Source organism: Dermacentor silvarum, chromosome 9 (assembly GCF_013339745.2).
Source record: "Dermacentor silvarum isolate Dsil-2018 chromosome 9, BIME_Dsil_1.4, whole genome shotgun sequence".
Taxonomy (NCBI): Eukaryota; Metazoa; Arthropoda; class Arachnida; order Ixodida; family Ixodidae; genus Dermacentor; species Dermacentor silvarum.
In genome coordinates, this window is record NC_051162.1 from 60,550,862 (window position 1) to 60,576,301 (window position 25,440).

At 47.6% G+C, this 25,440-nt stretch overlaps 1 protein-coding gene across 7 annotated transcripts in view; it reads right to left on the reverse strand.

Annotated features, from left to right (window-relative positions):
• LOC119465269 (uncharacterized) overlaps nucleotides 1-25,440 on the reverse strand; it is a 137,950-nt gene that overhangs the window by 65,139 nt on the left and 47,371 nt on the right. For 3 of the 7 annotated variants that reach the window (XM_049656396.1, XM_049656393.1, XM_049656392.1), the window contains 2 exons: nucleotides 17,544-17,634; nucleotides 11,787-11,912 (listed from right to left, as the gene is read on the reverse strand). The exons of 2 other annotated variants lie outside the window; for them this stretch is intronic. In XM_049656396.1, coding sequence (XP_049512353.1) covers nucleotides 11,787-11,912; nucleotides 17,544-17,607 — 190 coding nt within the window. In that variant the 5' untranslated portion in view covers nucleotides 17,608-17,634. The remainder of the gene's footprint in view (nucleotides 1-11,786; nucleotides 11,913-17,543; nucleotides 17,635-25,440) is intronic. 2 more of the 7 variants (XM_049656397.1, XM_049656394.1) reach the window with 1 other exon arrangement.

Here is a 25,440-nt window from a genome sequence, read left to right on the forward strand (position 1 = left end):
ACACGGATGCTAGTGGGATCGGCCTTCGCACTGTCCTTGCCCAACGTAAGCCGGGCTTCTCTTCATTTACAAGAATTCGATATTCGCGTCATTTACCGCTCAGGACGCAAGCACGCCGACGCCGACGCACTTTCCCGCTCACCCCTGCCTTCTGACGTCGCGCCTGTGTCCCTTTCCGCAAGTTCCTGCGCTAACATCACTATCACTGACATGCCTTCAAACGAAACCAGCCCCACAGCTCTCTAGTGCCCTTCGTCGTCAAGTACCTCATTATGCGCTCCGGGACGCCATGTTGTACCGCCGTTACTACCAGCCCGATGATCGAAAGTGGCTTCTTGTTATACCTCGCCATTTGCGCTCCGATCTGTGCACGCACTTTCACGCAGACCCACAAAACACGCACGCTGGCGTTTTGAAAACGTATGATGGACTTCACCAGCGATTCTACTGGCGTGGAATGTACACATACGTCCGCAAGTACATCCGTTCCTGCATTGAGTGTCCACGCCGGAAAACAACTTGCACACACCTGGCCCATTACAACCTTTGCCTTGTCCCGCTCGCCCGTTTGATAGAATTGGCATAGACTTGTACGGATCCCTTCCTTCCACCCCTGCGGGCAATCGGTGGATTATTGTGGCCGTCGACCATCTCACTCGATGTGCCGAAATCGCCGCTCATGCAACAGCTTCAGCTCGCGATGTTGCCTTGTTCGTCTTGCGCCGCTTCGTTCTTCGCCATGGTGCGCCACGGGAGCTGCTTAGTGACCGAGGGCGTGTGTTTCTTTCTCAAGTTATCCAAGAGCTTCTCGGTGAGTGCAATATCATTCATCGCACCACTGCAAGTTATCATCCGCAGACTAATGGCTTGACGGAGCGCTCTAACCGAACACTCGGTGATATGCTCTCCATGTACATAGCCTCCGACCATTCTAATTGGGACTTGGTGCTTCCTTTTGTGACATATGCATACAACACAGCCACGCAAGCCACCACTGAATGTTCGCCTTTCTTTTTAGTATACGGACGTGAGCCATCTTTCACACTGGATACTCTACTTCCGTACCGCCAGGATGCATCCGAATACCACCCAGTCTCCGAACTTGCTCAATGTGCGGAAGAGTGCCGCCAACTCGCACGCTCCTTTACATCCAGTGACGCAAGGTCTTCAAAAAGAGCGCCTTGACCCGGCTGAACCTACCCCTACCTTCCCTGTTGGCTCGTTCGTGTGGATTTCAATTCCGTGCCCCACCCCTGGTCTCTCCCGCAAGTTTACAGCGAAGTATCACGGTCCCTACCGTGTCGTTGAATGCACATCGCCGGTGAACTACGTCGTCGAGCCTGTGACACCTCCCACCGACAGACGCTGCCGTGGTCGTGAAGCAGTCCACGTGGGCCGCTTAAAGCCCTACTACGACCCTCTGGTGCTTGCCTCACCTTGAGTCGCCAGGATGGCTCCTCTTCGTCACCGGGGCCAATGTAGTGGGGAAGAGAGTCCGAAGCCATTGAGATAGGATGACGAAGCCCAGCCGCCCGGAGAACGCGAGACAGTGACCGGCGCTCTTGGGTCAAGGCTGTTACGTAGCCCCTGGTTTTAAATAAACCCCCTTACACAAGCTACGATGCCAAAGCAACGGGTAAACGAGCAACTGGTGACGTGAAAGCACGCGAGAAGTCATTAGGCATTACAGAAGCGGATAACTTTTCTATTCCTGTCGCGATCAACGGACAGATGAATAGACATCATTGACTCAGGCCTCGGAAAAGTGTGATCACCGCGCCACTGGTTGAACCACTCATACATTACATGACTGACGTTGTCTCTCGGTTACCCTACGTAAGATTGCTCCTACGCGACCACTTCTTACAAGCCTCAAAAGCCATCATCGACTGGGGTTCGCAAAGAATCATTGTTTTTGTTAACTGGAGGTCAGAAACGTTCTATCTAATTACAAGCAATTCGGCCTTTATTGTGCGGACTAGTTCCAGTGAATTCGCCTCGCATCTCGCCTTACCGTGGTGGTCACCAAGGCAACGAAGCTGTAGTACGCCCGATGGTCTGTTATCTTGGAGCTGATGGTTGCAGACGTGTCACAAAAAGTTCCAATGTATTGCCTACCACCTGCTCGTCTCAAGCTGTCATGCTTCGGCACTAGATAATGGTCAGCTTTGTCGACGAAACAAGCTGCAGAGGGCATTGAACTTGCTCTTGAAACTGTGAACAGGTCCTCCAGATTCCAAGTCAGCCTTCTCGTGAGGGCCTTCGTAAACCGCAGCGTTTGAAGTCGTTGGCCAGCAGCATCGTACCATTAAAGGTGGGGACGTTACCTCGGGACAGTATTATTTTCGAGTTAGCTGCAAGTGACGTAGGAATTGTTGGCGCAACATGCCACTTGCTTCGGACAGTCTGTACCGACACAGGTTCCTGCAAGGTTGATTAACAATTCATTCAACCTAGGGATACGAAGCTGAGGACCCAAGACCCTATCTCATTTTCTCCTACATAGCGTGATCTCGACAAAAGCATGATCAATGCCCTAATTGACACCATTATAGTGCGACCATCCAGAAGTCCATGGGCGTTGTCACAGGTTCTAACAGCAAAGAAAGAGGGGATGACTAGAATTTTGGTTGATTATCGACGGCTCAACGCATTAACCGAAGGCATCGTGTATCCATTTGCAAGGCTCTTACAGGAAGCAAATAAGGTATCTGCCATAGACTTGGTGTATTAATTTTATCAAATGGTCATGCACCCCAAACACATACAGAAGAGTGTGTTTGTTGCACCTTACGGTCCTGACGAATTACCACATATGCGGTTTGCCTAAAGAGTGCGCCGTTTACCTGTCAGCGAGCCGTCGGTGCAATAACCGATAATATCAAGTAAAAGGTCCTTGTCTAGGGATGACGAGCTATGCAACGGCGTAATGTAAGGCTTGGAAGCTGATCGCACGACCATATTCAGGTGATACCGTTCTGATATGGGTAATCTGAGAGAATTAATTGACCTGCACGGTTCTGTATATATTTGTGAGGGTCCTAAACTGTCCATGCGTATTAAAATAATTTTAAAGTAGGCAGGGCGAATTCTTATAAATACATGGGCACACATCTGCCACCATACCTCGGTTGGTCTGCTGACATTATTGCCATTTGCGCTGCAGCATCTGAAACAATAGGCTACAGGGGCGTAGCCAGAAATCTTTTTCGGGGGGGTGTCACCGGCCCGACTGGGGGGGGGGGGGGGAGGAGGGGCAAGCTTCTGCTTTCCTCTAGGTCACGTGATCGATAATAAATATCGGTAGTTTAAGCAGACTCTATACATGTATATCAAAGACATGGGACCCCCCCCCCCCCCCTCGCGTGTGCGTGTGAAGAAATTCAGTAAAAAGTAAAGCAAGCTCAGTAAAATACAGTAAGTACGACAGCTACAGTGGGCGTTTCGAGCAACGGTCTCTCATCGCGCCACTGAATGGACCAGTCTTCGAAAACGCATCATTGAGACGACCCGTGCGATCGGAGAAGACATCATTATTGTTAATTTCCGTTAAGCGTAGATGGCGTCGTCCTCGTCGGGGCGAAGTGCGTTTCACAAGTCAAGGACGGCTTTACGCGTGAAAATGCACGTGTGACCAGGCTATACCTACTCCCATAGGAATAGCTTGTTCGCTGCGTCTTTGCGCTAGAAAACTTAAATACGCGCAAAAACGCGTAAGGCATTTTTTTTTCGAAGCTTTCATCGCCCTGCTCCCTCATACGAGAGGGTTGCATTTCCTGCGGCAAGTGCATGGGCCGCTGTGTCTTCCGCTGTGTGCGAGCGTGCAGCCGTCATTTGCCTTTACGTCAACAGATTCAGAATTGTACAGCATATTTCACCGCACAGCATAGATATGGCATGTGTACGCATTTTAAGTAGTGCGTGCAACTCATTTCTGCTTTACTTACGCCGGTGCAAACAGGAAGCGGCCTTGTACCTCATAGAATCTCGACTGATTGGTGTACTAGTGATGCAGGAATGAACTCCGGTATTGTTCAATGCATAGTGCACATAATGAATTTCTCAGGGCGCGTGAACTCCGACGAGAACTGTCAGCGCCTGCAACAAGAGTTTACTTACGCTGTACTGCGCACAGCAGTAATTCATGCTTGTCGGCTGTCTGTTTCGTGCATTCTATTGCGAGTCGGTGGAATTTCACTGCTGTCATCAACCCCTTCGTGTGTACATCGCTGGTTTGGGATTCCACAGCAAAACAGCAACTACCAGCCTTCCGTAATTGCTGGTTTGGGATTCAACAATACAACAGTAATTACCAGCCTTCCGTAGGGGGCAATCGCTAACAAGAGACGTTTCTCGCGCAGACTAAGCCTACGTTCACACTTGGGAAGCGGCAAGCGGGCGGAAAGGCCAAAGCGGCCGGAAAATTTTTCCGCGCCTGTCCAAGTTGTTCACATTTGTTTTGCTACCGCCGCTGCCGTTTTCGTCCAGATCCATCTAGTCTGCGTACGTTTGTCGGCGTGGTGGCGCTCATTATCGCATTATTTCGAGCGGTATGTTCATTCTTTGACCCACGTACCGTCATCAAAAGTGATCATTTTACGCAACTTCGCGTGTCATCTGCGACCTTTGGTAAGTTCCTCGTTGGCGTTCCGTAATTCTCCGCACACAGGCGTGGTAGCGCTGAGTCACAGGTTGGTGCCTAGGCGTAATAATATTTCTTTAATAGCTTTTATTTACAAGTTGTAATAACATTTCATCATTTCGTATTGTCGGCGCCTCCAGGACACCAAAGGGGCAACGGGAACACCACAGCTAAAACCCGGGCTGGCCCTTGTGTTGGGGCTCGCCAAAGCCTGCGCGTCCTACGTGAGACCTACGCTCCCAATCTATCGTCGCGACGAGAAAAGCACCCCGCGACTTCTGCAACATACCGTGCACGTGCGAGGAGAATTATGGAGCGCCAACGAGGAATCTGCCTAACTATTGTCTGCCATGGAAGTGGAAGAAGAAATGGCATTTATACTTCTACCTACTTGTTTTTCAGAAATGGACAATGAATAAACGGAAGACGCGGACACCTCGGAAACGGCGGTGGTGGGTTCGCCTGGCTTTGCAAAAGCGCGATAAGCTGGGTCACGCCAAGGCTTCGTTGCCGCACCTCCGGTCGCGCGACGTTGAATACTATCGCGAGTATTGCTGACAGTACGTTTTAGTGCCACTCTTGTCGTAGAACAAGGGCTGGTTCTTGATGGCGTCGATCAGCATTACAGCCTACACTTTTCGTGCCATGTTCAATTTTACGACCGGTTGTTTACATGCTAGTGTAGCTTCCAGTGAAGCAGAACGACTTTCCGCCGCGTTTCCGCTTCGCCATGGCGAAAAAATCGGCCCGGGACCGATTTGGCTCGCAGTTTGTTTTTCTGCCTGTTTTGCCGCCTATGCGGGCGGATTTTTGCAAGATTTTGCCGCTTCCTACAGCTTCGAGAACAAGTGTGAACGCAGCCTAAGATCCTGCGCGAGCGCGGCCTAACCGACACCTGAAGGGAAGCGGCGGAAATGTATACCGGAGATTTCGTCCACCTGGGGTCTTTAACGTGCACCTAAATCTAAGTAAACGGACCTCGAGCGTTTTCGCCATCATCTAAAATGCGGCTGCCGCATTTGTTGCTTCATTTGTTGCGTATTTGGTGCTTCAGAATGCGGCCGCCACATTCTCGCCCAAAACGTCAGAGAGTGTCAAAGCCTTGACAAACACCGTGACAGTTTTTTCCATATGCAGACATGATTCGCTGTAAATTAAGAACCCAAACGGAAGCGCCCAGGAATGAAATTGTGATAGTAGCACCGGTTTCATGAATTATGTCAGCGCGAAGCGACGAAAACAAAGGGTGGGTAAGTGGGGGGGGGGGGGGGGCGGAAAAAATTTCGGGGGGGGGGGTTGAACCCCCAAACCCCTCCCCCCCCCCCCGCTGGCTACGCCCCTGATAGGCTATGTGCGCCGAAACCTGGGAAACTCAACACTTGATATATGAAAATTTGCCTACATATCACTTGTCCGCCCGGAGCTGCATAATGCATCACCTGTCTGTTGAACCAATCATGAAAACTTTACACGTGAGTAAGCTAATACGAAATAAATAAAACACGGACTGCCACCATATGCAAATAAAGGTATCGGGGCACTTAAAAAGCAAATTTCTTGTCAGTTATTACTACATCTGGCTCATTTACGCACATATATGTACGCTTTTTTATATGGGATGCCTTAATTACTTAGCGTGTCAGTTTGTTTTATGAGCAAACAAAATCATAGTGTCAAAAATCCAAATTCAGAGCCTAATGTAGCTCCAATTCTGCTCAAATCCTGCGCTTGTGTAGTTCAAATACAGCGCTAATGCAGCTCCACTACCGTGAAACCTGGGGAAATGCGAAGCAGTGATGCGCCGGTGCTGGAGTAGCGCTGGAGGGAGGAGCGATCGAGCGCTTGTGGGGTGGTGGCGCCTTCTCTTGGGATGCACTGGTACATTGTGGCGTTTCAGAACCACTTTTAACGACTTTCAGCAAATTATTGCGCCTAATGCTTGAATAATCCCGCCTTGTAAGTTATTCTAAATTACGTTAATTTATTTTGAAACGGTTTTGATCAATTCTGCACTTGTTTTAAGCACTTGTTTGTGTGCGTGATCACGACGGACGTCGAAGCCGACAGCCCGGGCCCCTAAAGTGCTTCGCACTTAATAAAGAGGCCGAAGAATTGCAGTCTCAGACCCCATCAGATTTCCTGCGGGGGGGGGGGGGGGGGGCAAGAGCACTTTCTCGCGTCGCAAGACGTTTGCCTTTCAAAGTCTTCGCCCATGGTTCACTTAGAACGCCAGTCTCGTAATCGCCATGGTCTGGCAATCGAATTCTTGAACAAATATTAAATAATTTCTGTGGTATTTTCGTACCACAATGACGATCTCATATGAGGCACGGCGTAGTGGGGGACTCCGGATTAAGTTAGACCACGGAGTTATTTGACGTGCCAATGCGCGGTACACGGGCGTTTTTGCGTTTCACCCCCATCCAAATTCAGCCCCCATGGCCTCACTTTTAACAGCGCAAGGACCTAGTCACTAAGCAACCACGACGGGTGAATTCTACAAGAAGTGGAGGGTAGCGTACCTACACCTGCTGCGGTCAACGCATCGCCGCCCAAACATTCGCAGTAACGTCGTGGTACGAAATTCGATGCGAGGTGTGTACGCAGGAATATATCGCACAGAGACCCCTTTTCAACTACGGTTCAACAACCACTGCGCGCATGTGGAAGGTCTTCGGAATCCACCCTTCTCCAGGCACTTTCGACTGCCATATCACTCCTTTGAACGCCTGAGCGTCCTGCTCTTGCAGTCAGGTTTCCAACACACACGTGCACGCGAGCAGAGATAATCTTTGGTCATCCGTAAATTTGGGATGTACGCTAAATGGCAGGCGAACAATGAGACAGGGGAACAACGCGAAGAGACGAAGAACAAGACGAGGTACAGACATCTGCGCTGGTGTGGGCTCCCCTTCTAGTCCTTCGTCCTTTCGCCCTGTTCCCCTGCCGAGTATGACCCGGCTAGTGCAAGCCTCCAGGGTATGGTGTTCTGTTTCTCCTACATCGGGCTCTTTTCAATAGTTTAACCTTTGCAACCCTCGCGCGCGTACTCAACTCGTCAGCGCTGGTGTGTGTTCCGCTTCTTGTCTTTCGTCTTTTCGCGCTGTTCCCCTGCCGTGTATGTACTGGCTAGCCCAATCCTCGACGGTGTTGCGAATTAATGAGAGTCCGGGCCGGCTGACGTGCCTCTGTGAATAGGATGACGAGAATAGAGCATGCATGTGCATGCTGTATTCAAAAATTGTGACGCTGGCCGCCGCTTGCTGTTTCCTTTGCGTGCGCCGCAGGGGGTGAGCGGAAAACTAATAAATCCAGTTTCCTTCACCCTGCCACTCAAGTAGTCATTCTGAATAACTTAATGCCCCTTCTGGAAATCCGCACGAGCTGACGTGGTGTCGGTTGTGCGGTAAACGTTCGAAAACTGCACACACACAAGAGGCCCCCTAAAGCTGTGCACCCGAATGCGTGCTCGCATTTGAAACGACCATGTGTCACTTTTTATTTTTTATTTTTTGTGTCGTTTCCGGCACTGAAGCTGGACCAGAAAGATCAGCGGAACGGCCGTTCCTTGTGTATGTGTATTGTGACACTGCGGTATTTTCCAGAGGTTACCGCCTTTTTCTCTTCCTTCCGGGCTCCCTCTATACTGTGCACCCATCGAGCTATTCAACTTGCCCTCTCTCCCGCTACAACGGCGACACGCGCACTGGTGCTGTGCAACGAGCGTTTTCTACTTGCCTGCCTCGTGTGAATGGCAACCTAACTACCGCTACTACCCGTCCCTCTGCGCTTCGCCGACCCCTTCCCCTTTCTTGTTTCACTGACCTATTTGCCCTACATACATGGGACCCCGCCTTCCTCTTGCCATGCAGCGTTACCAATAAGGCTGCTGTAAATCTGTCAAAACGCCTACAAATAGTCAATCACTGTCTCCACTGTCCCATTCTGTTTGACTCATGCAAGAACGACCAGCCACGCTTTCTGCTATCTTCACTATCAGTGCTGAAGTGCGATTTTTGGAAACCCTGATGACGACCGGTCGACCGGTCGAAACTGTTGAAATTAAACATTTGTTTTGTTTACCTTGTAGCATCGCTCAAGTTGTTTACGTTTGAAAGGTAGCCCTGAAGAGTTTTTATTTACTTATTGATCTATCTATCTATCTATCATAAACAAGCCGTGCACAGGCAGTGACAAAGGCGGCTAATATTTTTCGTTCGATATAATCAAAATTTCATAAAATACTGGTTTAGTTATAGTAATGCCTGCTTGGGTGGCCACTACATATACTAGAAAGAAGATAATATTTGCATAATGTATCATTTCGTGTTTATTGTACAATTTCTCGCTCCGTCCAGCCTGCAGGCTTCCACACGCGGCAGGTATTGGCCCGCAAGCTCACGCATCACGCAGAAGGAATGCAATTTTTAAACGCGCAAGCGTACATGCCCCATCCGTGAAGTCGGCGAGATTAAGCGGGAGGTCACCAAGATGGTAGAGGGATGCGTGCGCCAGAGGAGGAGGGTGCCTGCAGGTGGAGAGGAGGAGCGTGTGCCTGGGAAGGTACCGAGGAGAGCGTTGCAAAGGGGGGGGGGGGGGTAAATTGTTGCGGAGGAGGACGGCATGCGGATGCGCACTGTGTGTGTGTGTGTGTGTGTGTGTGTGTGTGTGTGTGTGTGTGTGTGTGTGTGTGTGTGTGTGCGTGCTATGTTGGCGTTATTGATGAACTAGATTTGTCTGGGGGCCCGGAGGCCGAGCGACAAGCTGAACGCTCAGCACGAGCTGAACAAGATCCGCAAAAGCTTGCGCTAGGGGTGACCAGGAGACTCCTCATGAACGTGCTAGGAGGCTTACCACAATGCGGGTCAATGCACAAAGGAAGAACAGCACCCATACGCTAGCGCGTAACCCGCCTTCATGAAGTAAAACGCCACTATAACTTTTATTTATTCCGCAAAAAAACTTGCTTAAAGCTTGCTGTAACATAGCTGAACATTCTATGTGCGTTTTCACGTTTCAGTGACCCTTCATTTTGAATATTTGCTTTTGGACTGGCATATGTAACCTTGCTATTTGGTGTGTCTGTTTGCTGATAAATTCAACACTACATAAATAGACAAACATAAACATTTTCTTTCTGGGCTCACGTATAATAATTTTGAAAGCTTTCGCTTGTGAGCTGATACAAGTCAGTACACGCCACACTTGTTGCTGTCAGTGAGCATGGTTCAAAACTGCGGAATCAAACGGCAAAGTGACATCCATTATAGCTGGTGACAGCGTCACTGTGGTGATTGAGGAAAAAAATGAACGTATGGGGCGTACATGCCACACACACGATTCATTTATCAGTCATGCCACATTGGAGGGCTTCGGATTAATTTCAACCACCATGGATCCTTCAGCGTGCACCTAAATCTATGTACACGAGCAATTATAACATGTTTTTGTTGGTGGATCAAGCTGCATATTGCTTCACGCCCTATCACGACGGTGAAATGCAGGCAAATGCAAGCGCCGATACTAAAATGCGACACGTTCAAAGTGTTGAAACGAGCTACAAAAAAAAAACGATAGACGTCCGTATTGCTACGATGCAGTGACACATACAAAGCTGAGAACAATACAGAACACGACGACGCTCGCTGAATTCGTGCGGATTGCTTCCCATTTGGGATGCCGCTGAACTGGCTCCTCCTCGTAACATGTTGAAGGAGGTACAGAGAATGGATTCCCATATCTATCGCAAACACGCAAATGGTGCGAAATAGTTTGTTTCCAGCACATAACGAACTCTTGCTGATATCTTCCACTTGTACAAACCAACCTGGATGTAAAAAAAAAATATGTGGTTTTACGTGCCAAAACCACGATTTGATTATGAGGCACGCCGTAGTGGGGGACTCCGCAAACGTTCGACACCTGGTCTTCTTTAACGTGCACCTAAATCTATGTACACGAGCGCATTTCGCGCATTTCGCCCCCATCGAAATGCGGCTGCCATGGCCGGGATTCGATCCCGCGACCTCGTGCTCAGCAGCCGAACACCATAGCCACTGAGCAACCACGGCGGGTCAACCTGAGTGTAGTGTTGGGAGTAGGCGTGCAGAACAAAAATAAACGCATTGGATAATAAATGGGCTCCAGCATGCGCGTTGGCCCTCTTAGACTATCAGCCGTCAGTTCCAAGGCTGTGAGGGATCACATGCCAACGCAAAATCATTCTTGTTTTCGCGACATTCAACCCACAGCACAGTATCTGGACTGCCACTCAAGTAGTCATTCTGAATAACTTATTGCCCCTTCTGGAATAACTTATTGCCCTTATTCCAAAAGACTGCCCGACGCTTGCAAAGCCCTCGTTTGCGAGCTGCGCGGTGGGGTTAAGGAGCAGGCCATGCCCACCACTGAACTAACGCTCTCTCAGTGAGAATGGGACGGCGGGAGCAAAACATGCCAGCGTGCGCGATCTCGGAGACTATGCCCAAACTAACCTACTTGGTGATACGTTCTGACAATTAGGCACAGTGCTGCTGTATTTACTGCCACGAAATAACGGCGTCGTGCGGAGTTGCTTCACCAGTCTTGCCGCTGGTTCACTTGTGAAGTGACTCGTGCGAAAACTCTACGCCCTTGAATCGTCTGGCTTACCCGTAGATTACAGAGAAGTGACAGGAACGAAGAGGATTCCGCCACCACTCGAAGAAGATATGCTGTTGTGGCATCGGGGCATGGAGTAACGCGCGTGCCTGGATCAAGCAGTTCGCATCAATGTTGGCAGAATAAACGGATGTCCCGCTTTCATGCCTGCGTCACCGCTGTGTTCTCCATGTCTCTTGGTTGCGGAACTTGCGAACGAGCCAGCGACTGTTAGATAATTAGTGACGCGCAATAAACACGTCCTAACAACTTTTTATTCGACATCCCACGCACTGCATCTGGTGCAAAAATACCAGTCTAAATATTGCATTTAGCGTGGAAGCTTGGGCGGGTTGGTGATTCATTGGAAAAAACACAGCGCAAAAAAGACACGGACACGAGAGAGCGACACGCACACAGCGCTGAGTGCGTGTCGCTCTCTCGTGTCCGTGTCTTTTTTGCGCTGTGTTTTTACCAATAAATATTGCACGCTATCTACACTTACCAAATGATGTTTTATTAACACAATGACAGCCGTCGCGTTCCGGTTGGTTATTGCAGTAACCATATGCATATCCTTGTACTTTGCAGAGGAAATCACAGATGATGTTGTATTTGGGGCATCCCCATCCTAAAAAAATGAATTTATGTCCGAAAATTATTACAATAATGATTTTTCTCTCGAACTCCTCCGGCCTCTATTGTATATCTTGTCATTGTGCATATCATCACTATTTTGCAGAAGGCATGCCCATTCTAAAATGGAAGGACGAGTATATGCTGTCGCGTCAAGGCGAACTTTTTGCGATGTGTATTTTGTGAACGCAATCGCACAGGGCTCACTATGCGACAATTGCTTGGAACGCTAGAAAAAAAGTGTCCTATCGTTAATTAGGCGGTGCTTTTTTTTTCTCTGTGTATCATAGGAGGACAACATTACCTGTATATGGTTTATGGCAACAACACGTTGATACAGGACACCAACGAGTTACTCTAGAAACTGCATTTCAATGTTAGACATGTTTTATTCGCATAGGGCAAGCTACAAAAAAGTCCGGCAGGTCTTAGACTCTTGCAACAGAAGAAGGTGAAAGCCTGCTGCACATTTGGTAATACATGAAGTAATACAATCGGGGTTAGACTTTTCTGTAAGACATAGCGGTAATGCATCAAGTTATACAATCGGGGCTAGACTTCTTGCCAGACAAGAAGTGCACGTATGGCACTAAGGCGACCTCCTGGACCCCACATATGAACACTTAAGTGCCTAAAGTTCACCGTATTAGTGCACGCACTAGGACACAGCTTTAGTAAACCAGGACCGTAGAGCAGCCGTGTCTTCAAGGAAGCGTGCTCGGCTCGCATCCCGCAGGCTCGGGCTCGATTCCCACTCAGACCGAAATGTACGAAACGCTGTTCAAAGCCACTAATTTACTTTGTTTACAGGAACTCTCCTGAGAAACGTGACGTCAATCAGAGCATTCCTTACGGCGTTGGCCACTTTTCGTCACGGTGCAGTTTCGCCAAGGGCACCGCCAACATAGACACCTAAGGCTTTCCATTCAATAGCTTCCACATGGGCCTGATGTTGCCAGTTAGTCTCCAATGACTGTGCCTAGGAAGGGCTAACATAGCGTTAGTGCCAGTGTCGTCTACATGGATGTACGATATCTCCAGCAGTCCTATTGTCAGCCCCAGAAATAATAATCGGTCATGCCGAACCCGCTTTACCGTTAGTCTGCCAACTCTAGCAGTACATAGTTGCACAATGGTCAGATGTGTCCATTCAATTTCAATGGCACCTTCCTAGTTCAATCAAACCTTGCAACCATATACATCCTATGTTTTTGGATCAATTTATGGAGCTGTTATATTGACCTCTGTTATATTAACATCTGCAAACATGTTATATTGACTTGTTTTTTTGTCGAATACTGCTAAGCTCATGCATGTTTATCTCATTCTAATCTCATGGTCTTTGTTCAGGCATTGTACAGAGGCTAATGTAGTACCACATCCGCTGCCGCTGATGCGGGAAGAGGTGCTTTCCGATTCTTTTTTATTTACTTTTTTTTGCCCCGCACGGATAGCGCTGCCGCAGAAACGCGGCGGCGAGCGCCGTCTGGTGGTGGTGCAAGGATTCCGGCAGCGCGCGTCCTCCACTGTGAATATTTGGCCTATTCGGCTAGAGAACAGCCACGCCGCAGCACCCACGGTCATCAAAACGAGGCGAGGTTCGCAAAAATAAGTTTCGCTCTTAAAAGTAGCTTTTTGGTATCCAGAAATGACCCCGTCAACTGCCGACGTGTGGGTTGCCATAACTCTGCTTGGTTCCAAGCAGCGCGCCTACTTGTTGCACGGGCAGCACTGGGCGAGTCCTACAAGTTAGAGCACTGCACGGGCTCGGGCTTACCCGAAAGCCCGGGCCCAGCCCAGCCCGAGCGCCAGGCCGGGTAAGGCAGTTTTTCACGGGCTCGGGCCGGGCTAGAGCACGGCATGTGCTTTTTGACCCGGGCCCGGGCAGGGCTCGGGTTTTTTGACGCGTGCTCGGGCCGGGCTCGGACATTTTGGTGGTGTGCATGCAACGTGCAGCGAGTTATCCTCGCGCGTCTCGACTCTGAAAAACATGTCTGTCTGGTTCGGCCCGGTTTCGAGCCGGGCTTGGGCCGGGCTCGGACCTAAGGTAAAAGAATGGTGGGCCGGGTCGGGCGGGTAAAGTAGATTATTTCCGGGCCCGGGCGGGCCCGGGTCTCGCCATAAAGCATTTGGTCGGGCTCGGGCGGGCAGCCCAACGTAAAAAAGGGCGCGGGCCTGACTGAAAAAATCGGCCCGTGCAATGCTCTACTACAAGTGTCGCCGCCGTGACCCACTCGAACGCCTGAAGGCCAGTATTGCGCCGTGGATCGACAGAACCATGAAGCCTTCGAGCTGGACCGCGCCAATTCAGTAGCCTCCACGTGCACACCAAAAGCTCCGAAGTGAGCAATAGCCTGTTATAACTAAAACGGGCAATTTCTAAGCGGCTTTGACTGTGCATACAACTGCAGAGCCACAAGTATGACGTACATTCTCCTTGAAAATTTAATTTCTAAATTTTCCGCTGGTGAAACTGCCTTTTTGAAAGTTAAATGCCGCCAGCCAAGAGAGTGAATAAACGTTATTCAATGAACATTGTTCAGCTATCGCTGAATAACGTTCCGAAATGCACAATGCAAACATGTCCACAATAGAGATTAGTAAGATGCGATTCGATGTTTGGTGGAAGAAAAGTAGGCAGACAATAAAGAACGAAGGCGTGCTTAAATTTTGCGGTTTTACGTGCCAAAACCACGATATGATTATGAGGCACGCCGCAGTGGATGGCTCCGGAATAATTTGGACAACTTGGGGTTTTTAACGTGCCCCTAAATCTAGGTACACGGGTACTTTCGCTTTTCGCCCCCATCGAAATGCGGCCACCGTGACCAGGATTGAATCCCGCGACCTTGTGCTTAGCAGCCCAACACTATAGCCGCTAATTAGCAACCGTGGCAGGTATGGAGGCATACATAAACAAAGTTCTCAATAGGGGTTCAGAATGTTTAGCGATGAGATTTTTTTTAACAGCGAAGCTTTTTAGCTAGCCGTAATTTGTGGTGCGTAGTCCATGGCAACCCGGAAAAAGAGGAGGAGGAGTACGCGTGCATGCGCACGAGGTCTCCTCCTCGCCAGCTCCCTGCCTTTCAGACCCCTGCATCTCTTCTCTCTGCGGCGCGCTGAGCCAGGAAAAAAAAGGCGATAGCTTGCACTGGGCCGCGCAAAGCTCAAGACACAACGAAGCTGACCGATTGATATCGATCGGCTAGCCTCCAACGCGTTCGGCGTCGGCAAGCAGAAGCATTCTTGGCACTGTGCCAACGTTGGTTAGCCTGCCTGCGTTTGTGGCATGCCAGGAACGCTGTCGCTCATAGCGGCCGACGTGGTCACCCTAGTACTTGGTGCCCAATTCCGACACAACGTATCATCCACAGACCAACCGCTATTTGAACGTTTGAACAGAATGCTGATGCACATACTTCCAATGTACGTGTCATCTTTCCATTCATCACATAGGACCATAAGACAGCGAAGCATGCAACAACTCACTACAGCGCCTTCCTAATACTCGATCGCTGCGGGGGCCACCTTGACACCGTCCTACCATTTCTCGATATACCGAAGATGCAGTGGCCAAGGCACTGTTCCTTGCTGAGGAAACCCGCAGGGTAGTGCGTCATCACACATTGTCATCGCAATACTGCTTGAAGCAATGGTACGAGAGTACACATAAAACGGTTACTTTTTTTGCGGCTTTAGAACTCACAGCAAAGGCACGGCTTCTGCTGCAAGCGTTTGTCGCACTATGTAAACGCTTTCACCATTTTCTATCGTTTGAGTGGTATAGGTTAAGTGGTTATGCGCCCCTTGTGTAGAGGTCGGTGGTCCAGCAAAAGAAAGCGGGTACATGTTGCTCGTCTTAAATGCTATTACCCCGTCAATGACCAATGATTCTCTCAACGGGCTTCATCAAGAAGATAGGGATTGTAAAGCTGCTAGAACAAGGGTTGAAGATGGGCACGACAACAGTCTCTGAGGCCAGCGGGAAGATCTAAGCGGCTATCTTCCCGATCAATCGTCTCGGCTCACATTCATCTGTAAATGAACACGCATCACCTATTACAATACCACATTTTACATTTTTGGTCCTAAATTACAGTAGATCGCTTATATGTAAACCTATTATGTGATAACTATAAAATAATGTCCCTGTTGGGGAAAGGTGGAAATATTGCATTATGGTACTAAGTTATATTGTCAAAATAACTTTAAATATGTTCGTACAGTGACTTCATGAAATAATAGTGTAGACGTGAACATGATGGGGTGCGTAATTATATGTTGCTAAAATACGCGTATGTTATTCCTTTTTTATTTGGACAACGTCCACATAAAACTGTTATGTGGACGTTAACTTTTAACTGGAATTATTGAAAAAATATGTTATTGCATTAGTATTTGAATCCTTAGAGTGACTGCGCTCTTATCAAAAAGGAATCAACCTATGACACTATACCTACACATTCTAAAAGAATACCAGTTAGTAAATTGTAGGTAAGCCATCTACTCATTTCGATTACAGCTCGACAGTGGCGAGGCAGATTCCAGCTAATTGTCAATGGCCGCTTGGGGTATCATCGTCCATTCTTGCTGCAGGTCACCAAATTTCTCTTCGGCGATGCTCGCGCTTTTATGCCACACACGGCGTTTCCGTTCATCACAACGATACTGGATAGGGTGCAGATGCGTAGACTAGCATAGCCAGTCCAGCAAGGTTTATGTCAACTCCCCAAATCCAACACTTTACGACGGTGGACGTGTTCTTCAGGTCGTTGTTATGCTGCAATATAAATTGACAGCGAAAACAGGAGTCCAGCTCAGGTGCTCTTTTGCCTACATTACTCTTCAAGCAAAATTTCTTGTTGAGAAATCGTTGCTTTATTTGTTATATTTGTGTGCCGGAGTAGGCACTGCACCTTTAATACGCGTTGCAGTGTGTGTGTGTGTGTGTGGGGGGGGGGGGGGTTGTATAAAAAAGGAACAACACATTGCAGCAACGTAGAATTACACACCGCAGCATGTTTACATCTATTCTCTTCTTTCATGAAGTGACTGTACGAACATATACGCGTATTTAAAGTTATTTTGACAGTATCGGTTAGTAACTGGTTCGATAATCGAGTTGTATTGGGGGAAAAAGACTTACTAAACATGTTAGTTTTTACCTAAAGTTGCTTTCACATTCAGCTGGTGATCAGCTTTCACAGACACGTAATCATGCATAAGTATTACTTCATACTATTGATACCTGTTGTTGATTGAAAAATATAATGGAGCAACTTTATTCTATGAAATATGAGTCGTTCTTGCAGCATGTATGACCCAATTTTCTTTGTGGGCCTGTGTAACAGTAAAATTTCTTACGTAATTTACCGATGCAAAGCACACAGCCCTACTCTATATCCTATCTAGTTTTTTCTATTTCGCAGTAGACATCTTATAGTAATTGCACAAATCTAGGAGCCAGCATGGGGGATTTTTATTATAACACGTTATCTTGTAGGTACCTTATATTTTGTTCAATATAATATTGTTCTACCGCCGATGTATGAGCCAAAATGAAAAACATCATGCATTATTGTCCCCTACTGTATAAACAACCCACCAAGTAAAAACAATTACTCACCTTCACCATCGCACCGCATAGAGCACGTTGAAAGAAGAAAAAGTGCTGCGCACATCCATTTCATTGTTTGACTGTTTTAGTAAAAAAAGGCCTGTAAGAGATAGCATCGGGGCTTTAAATGTTGAAAAGCGCGATGCCTAATGTTCGTGCAACGTTTGCTTCAATTATAAGAAATAGGTGTGGCAATTTAAAAGCCCGTCCTTCTTGATGAAAAAAAGCGCACAAAGCGACGTCAGGCGATAAGCTATCTCTATTTTACTTATCCTTCAGACGTTTAGTTTGATGGTTGCTCTTTTATACATTACTACATAGCGTTTATTTCTTCAGAGACTGTGTACCCTAAAGCCGCTATGGCTACTCGCCGTCGTTGCTCAGTGGCTATGGTGTTGGGCTGCTGAGCACGAGGTCGCGGGATTGAATCCCGGCCACGGCGGCCGCATTTCGATGGGGGCGAAATGCGAAAACACCCGTGTACTTAGATTTAGGTGCACGTTAAAGAACCCCAAGTGGTCCAAATTTCCGGAAGTCCCCCACTACGGCGTGCCTCATGATCAGATCGTGGTTTTGGCACGCAAAACCACATAATTAAAGTCGCTATGGCTAATTTCTGATTCATGTTACATGAGTGCACGTTTTTTACAATATTATGAAATTGAAGGAGAAATTGCCACCGTTTTTTCGCACCACCTTCGCATGGCAAGCAAAAGCATGACAGTGATATGCACTGGAGGTACAGAAGCAGCACAAACATTTGCAAAGTTCGGCTAACTCAAAAGAGTAAAAAAACACAAAGTTTTGTAAACAAAGAAAACTACGTAACGGACTATGAAAACACGCACTTAAGTTGAGTATCGCAGACCGCACGACTGACGTATCTACCGATGTCTACAAAACACGGCACAATATAGAACAGAGCCAGACGTGAGCTCTCCACATAAGTAATTTACAAACTCAGCTAGAAAGTCTGTCAACAAGAAACGTTTAGTATGCGCCTAATCTTTTCGTTTTATATAAAGATATTTTAGAACTTCAGAAGGTTAGATGTTTCAGCTAGTTAGAACGTCAGTCAAAGGGTAAACTAAAGCGAGAAACACAGGAAGGAAAAAAAAGGCACTGACAACACGAACGTTAACTTACAAGTGAAACGACGAAGAAGTCCTTCACCCCGGCCGTACAGTTAGGTATCCGTGAAAAACCACAATTATAAAAATTTTCGACTTTAGATACTGACAAAACACGCGTGCAACGCAAAAGGTTGGCCGCAAAAACGTGATCCTACTGCCATGCTCGCGGTTGTTGGTATGCTTATTTTACTTCGTTGGTTCTTAATTTATTTTTGTCATAAAAGTGAGCCTAAATGATCTTTTTTTCGACATATACCATAAAATGTACAGGGATTGTGGGTTACCGCGACTCCGCAACAGTACGACTTCGAGTGGAGGGATTCCTTCTACTTTCAGTGCTTTCAATTTAGCTTTGCACTCTTGTTGTTCATGTCTTCTTTCCGTTCCGTCCGTTTTACGCTAGTTTGGCTTCTTAAAAAATCTTAAAAGCCACAAGTGCTCTTTCCTGTAGTCATATTGCTGCCTGCACCGTGTTGTGTGTAGTGCACGAGACAGTTAAGTGGGTGGGAAACGAATAGCAATAACGTGTTCAGTTATGGAAAACCAAGTAGCCTAACAATTAAATATTTCTAGAATATATTTCTCGTACATAACTTGTTCAGGTATAGAAAACCAAATAGCCCAACAATTATCTATTTCTAGAATATATTTCTCGTACATAAAAAACTTTATTCTGGTTCTGTACAGGGTGTTGCCACCTGCCTGGCTAGTCCCATGGTGAGACCGAGAAGTCAAGCCTCCTAGCCCTATCATGGGCGTACTGGACAGCCAGGACTTGAGGGATGTGATTGTGAGATTTAATCATTTCTGAAAACCGATTGCGGGAAATGCCAGGGGCGAGCTACCCACACTCCAAGAGCTTATGTTCAAGCATATGATGATGATGATTGTTGTGGTTTATTGGCGCAAGGGCCAGATGTGACCAAAGAGCGCCAAGACGATGGTAATGGCTTGTTAGTGGTACATGAAATAGTGAATTATATGAACATTAGATGTGGCATGGCTGTGAAGGGGCCTAAAACAGTTGCTGTAAAATGCGTAAAATCTATATGTAGTAATATTATGGCAATGACTAATTATGTGTACTATGGACATGGACAAAGCGTTGCGAAATAATGATACGACTTACAAAAATTACAGATGCAAGAATTGGCCAGAAGCACAAGTGCCTAAACAGAGCCCTTGAAACACAAGGGCCTGGAGGCATGTGCCACAAAGAACTATCACAGCAACATCCTTTGGAGAGAGGATGTGCTACGAACTTATTGGGTTAATAACATACAGGACCACATTGTTCAAGAAATCGAGGACTGCTTTGGTGTTAAAAAGCGGTTCTTTACCAAGGAACATAGCGGGATGTAGTGGGATACGATAGCGGTATGCCAGAGGAAAATGTTTCCTTTCTCTTTCGGCTTCCCGACACTCCAGGAGGACGTGGAGGACGGTGAGCCTCTCGCCACATCTACCATAGGTTGGAGGATCATTACCATTCAATAGAAAATTGTGAGTACCATGTGTGTGTCCTATTATGAGACGAAGGAATAGGACCTCAATTCGCCGTGTTTTCGTTGTACAGGGCCAGAAACCTAACTCTGGTTTAATAAAGTGGAGCTTGTTATTTGTTTCGGCGTCCCACAAGCGTTGCCAGTGCCTTCGCAGTTTGTTTCGTAGGAAACGCTTCAGCTCTTTAGCAGGGGCAGCAGCGGGAAGACCAATACCTTGCGATGCCATTGATTTGGTGATTTCATCGGCAAGCACATTACCCTCGATTCCTCTATGGCCGGGAACCCAGCATATTGTTACTTGTCTATGAGATAGGTACATGTTACACAAGAGTGAGTAAAGCTCAGTAAAAACAGGACTTCTATGCTTTTGTAAAGATTTTAGCGCTTTTACAAGAGTGTGTGAATATTATTGTTTTTTAGTTTTAATTTCTTTATATGTTTCACTGCAGAGAGTACTGCGTAGGCTTCTGCTGAGAGGGGTCAACAGCCGCGTAAGATAGGCCAGCATGGGACTTGGATGCGTCGGTGTAGAATTCCGAGCACGAGTACTTCAATTGAAGTTCGTGGAAATGTATTGCAATTTCGAGCTCGGGAGCGTGCTTTGTGACCTCTAGAAAGGATAAATCACATTCTATCACCTGCCACTCCTAGGGCGGTGACATCTTAGCTGGAGGCATTAGGCTATGTTCTAGAAGTGGGACATCCATCTCTTCGCTAAGTTCTCTTACACGCAGTGAGAAAGGCCGCCTCACAGAGGGTCGATTATAGAAAAGCGTTGCACACTTCAAATCATTGATGGTTAAAGAACAAGGATGTTCCCGATGGGAGTGCACTTTGAGAAAATAGGTGAAGCTGATGTATGTTCTCTGGAGATGGAGTGACCACTCATTTGATTCTACGTATAAACTTTCGACGATGCTTGTTCTGAATGCGCCAGTGGCCAGGCGGGTACCTAGATGGTGGACAGGATCTAGCATTTTTAGCGCGCTCGGGGCAGCAGAGTGATATACTACGGCACCATAGTCCAATCGTGACCGATTGAGGGTCTTGTAAAGATTCATTAAACACTTCCTGTCGCTGCCCCAGGATGTATGAGATAATATTTTCAGTAAGTTCATTGTTTTTAGGCATTTCGCCTTGAGATGTTTTATGTGGTGGATGAACGTAAGCTTAGAGTCAAGTATAATGCCTAAAAACTTGTGTTCTTTATTCAGAGGTATTTGTTGTCAATACATTTCGATAGTAGGATCTGCAACCAGACCTTTTTTCCTGGTGAAAAGAACACAAGAACTTTTGTGGGGGTTTATTTGAACCCGTTTTCGTCTGCCTACTTCGACACTTTGTTCAACACCTGCAGTACCTGTCTCTCGCAAACTGCGAGGTTACAGGACTTGAAGCCTATTTGTATATCTTCAACATAGATGGAATAAAAAATTGCGGGTGGTAACGAAGCACGAAGCGTGTTCATTTTAACGATAAAGAGTGTGCAACAGAGCACGCCTCCCTGGGGTACACCAGTTTCCTGTATAAATAGTCGCGACAGTGCATTCCCTCTTTTATCCCGGAATGTGCGGTTGTGTAGGTAGTTTTCAGTAATGATTAACATATTACCGCCGATGCCCATTGCCGACAGATCGCGTAGGATTCCGTAACGCCAGGTTGTATCGTAGGCATTTTCCATATCGAGAAACACGGATAAGAAGTATTGTTTACGTATGAATGCTTCACGAATGTTTGCTTCAATGCGCACGAGATGGTCGGTTGTAGACCGTCCTTTTCTGAAGCCGCACTGTTATGGATCAAGAATTTTGTTTGACTCAAGCAAGTGTAAAAGGCGACGGTTTATCATTTTTTCAAAGAGTTTGCAAATACAACTTGTGAGGGCTATTGGGCGGTAAATAGTTACTAATGTGGGGTCTTTACCTTGTTTCAAAATCGGAACGACAAGGGATTCTTTCCATGCAGTAGGTAGGTACCGGCAGCCCATATAGCATTGAAAAGTGCGAGAAGCGTTATTTGAGTATCACTGTGGATGCGTTTAATCATGTCGTACATGATCCTGTCAGGTCTAGGTGCAGAGCTTCGACATGCAGTCAAGGAGGCTCTCAATTCGGCAATGTTAAAAGGCATGTTATAGGGTTCGTTCTGTCTGCATTTTCGATCAACGGCCTTGCGTTCTGCGATTTGTTTATGCTTTAGGAATGCCTCGGATTAATTATTCGAACTAGATATGCGCCCAAAGTGTTCGCCAAGAGCGTCAGCTTGGTCTTCCAAGCTGTTCGCTTCGTCGTTCACTAGGGGCAACGGGTGGATTTCTTTTCCCTTTAGCCTGATTAGCCTGTCCCATACTTTTGCCTCTTGAGTATACGAATTGATACTTGAGAGAAACCTCTTCCAACTTGCCCTCTTAGTCTGTCTTCGCGTCCTCCTTCCTTGGGATTTAGCATGTTTGAATTCTATTAGATTTTCAGCCGTAGGACATCCACGTAGTTTGCCCCACGCTTTATTTTGTCTCCTTCGTGCGTGTCTGCAAACGTCATTCCCCCAGTGTACTCGTCTTTTGAATGAAGTGCCACTTGTTTGAGGAATGAACTTCGCAGCGGCGTCAATGATAACAGCAGTAAAATATGATACGGCATGATCTATACAAATGTTTTAATAAAATATCGTGATAAGTACGTGGATTCCCTAAAGCATTCCCAGTCAGCTGAGGCCAGTTTCCAGCGAGGGACATGGGGAAGGGAGTCATGTTCGGTTAATAAGTTTAGGGTTACTGGGAAATGTGCACTTCTGAATGGATTTTAAATTACACGCCATTCTAAATCAGGGGAAAGTGAGGCAGAACCAATTGACCGGTCTATTGATGAATATGAACTATGGTGGATATGGTAATATGTTGGTTCCTTCTTATTGAAGACGCACGCACCGGAATTAACAAGGAAGTTTTCAATGAGTCGACCTCTCGCGTCCCATCGCGAGTCTCCCCAAAGAGTATGATGAGCATGAATATCACCAGCGATAATGTGTGGTTCTGGGAGCTGATCGATGTGGCTGTAAAATTCCGTTTTACTGAGGTGACGGTTAGGTGGTATGTATATGGAGAAAATTGTAATAAGCTTGCTGAATAAAACTGCTCGCACAGATACAGCCTCGAGAGGCGTTTGAAGGGCAAACTGTTGGCAAGCAACAGCCTTATTCACAATTATGGCTACACTTCTGGACAAGGCAGAAGCGTTGTCATGATCTTTACGGAAAATGGCATATTGCTTGAGAAAGTTGGACTGTGTAAGTTTTAAGTGTTTTTCTTGGACACACAGCACCTTGGGATTAAATTTATGTTTGAGTTCTGTGATGTCGTCGAGGTTTCTAAGTAGTACTCTGACGTTCCACTGTAGTATCTGTGTGGCCATGTTGCAGACGATGTTTGTGCTGTGTGTCTCGTGTAAAAACACTAACTTAACTTACACAGCCCTTGTCGGGCCCTGAGATGCGGGCTTTTTCTTTTTTGGAGCGGTCGAGAGATTCACGCCGCTCCTTTGGCGCTGGCTGCGCCGTCTGGCTGGAAGATGTGTCCATCGGCTCTTGCGGAGCAGTGGACACCTGCTCTTGAGAGCGGTTTGTTCGCGGTGAAGGCCTCGTCTCGAGGGCCAAGACCTTTGAGGCCACCAGCCCGGAGGCGGATGACCCCTTCTGCAGGGGTGGCGGAGCAGCGCTCGCTGCACCCGCCGGACGGCGTCACCGCTGGCTCACTACGCGTGTCCCAGACAGCCGCCGGGGGCCGTTGTGGTGCTGCCCCCTGACGCGTCACTTCGGCAAAGCTGGTTTTCGACAGGTACGATACCCGCCCGCGTGCCTCTTTGAAAGTTATGTTTTCTTTTACCTTAGATGTCACTATTCCCTTTTATTTTTTCCAGAATGGACACGACCGCGAGTATGCGGCGTGCTGCCCATCACAGTTATCACAATGTAGAGCACTTTCACAAGACTTAGAGGAGTGTTCGTGAGCACTGCATTTCGCACAAGTTTGGCGGCCTCGGCAGTTCTGCGAATTATGGCCGAACCGCTGGCATTTGAAGCATCGAAGGGAATTTGGCACGTATGGGCTCACACGAAGCTTGATGTACCCGGCCTCGATGGACTCGGGCAGAACACTTGAGTTGAAATTAAGTATTAGATGCTTGGTCTGGAGTTCTTTGCCATCTCGCCTCATTTTAATCGGTTTAACATTGATGGAATTCTGATCACTGAAACCCTCAAGGAGTTCAGCCTCAATAGGCTGCAACAGATCATCATCTGAGACAACGCCACGGGTGGTATTCATAGTACGGTGTGGGGTTACTGTTGTTACTGTTAAATGGCACTAGATTGGGCAGTTTCTCGTATTGTTTGAGATCACGGAGTTCCAAGAGGAGATCCCTGCTTGCCATCCTAGATGCTTTGTAGCCTGGTCCAAAAATATCTAAGACATTGAGACAAGGAAAGGTGAAATTGTACGTACTGATCTGTCTGACTTTTCAGAGTGAATGAGATGAAATCGGGGAAAATTCTGTGTTTGGCGTCCAAAAAACTGGAACACATCTTCAGTGCGCCCTCTTTTCAGACGGCGATAAGGGAGTCGGGGGAATTGTTCAGCCATAGGTATAGGATTTTTGGCAGCGACACCAGCTACCCACCATGGAGCCCAACGAGGGGACGCTGCGGGACCTAGAAAAGACAGGTCCTGCAAAACACCAGCTGTACGCCACTACTATAACCAAATACGTATAACTAAGGGTGGTTATAACACACAAGGTTAACCCTCGCCACCAGGAATGTTGGCAGTAAATGGAAGAGAAAAGAAGGCAGGAAAGATTAAAGGTGAGCGAGAAAGACGAAGATTGAAGACAAGGACAGGAAAAGGCGACTGCCGATTTACCCCGGGTGGGTCTGTCCAGCGGTACCGTCTACGTGAAGCCGAGGCCGAAGAGGTGTGTTGCTTCCGCCGTGGGGCTATAAAGGTCAGAACATCCGGCATCGGCTCAGCCCACAGGATCCCCTTTTCCCCGGACACGGTTAAGCCGCGCACGGCTACAGGCGGGCGGGTCCAACCCTCGTGTGCTCGGGTCCGTGGTGTCGCCACACTCCAAACGCCTGCTGACGCAGACGCCCCTGCGGGAGGCCAAAGGGCTGTGTTGCCTCCGCTGAGGGGCCTTAGAGGTCCAAACACTCAGCGTTGGCTCAACCCTCAGGATCCCCTTTTCCCCGGACACGGCTCAGCCGCGCACGCGT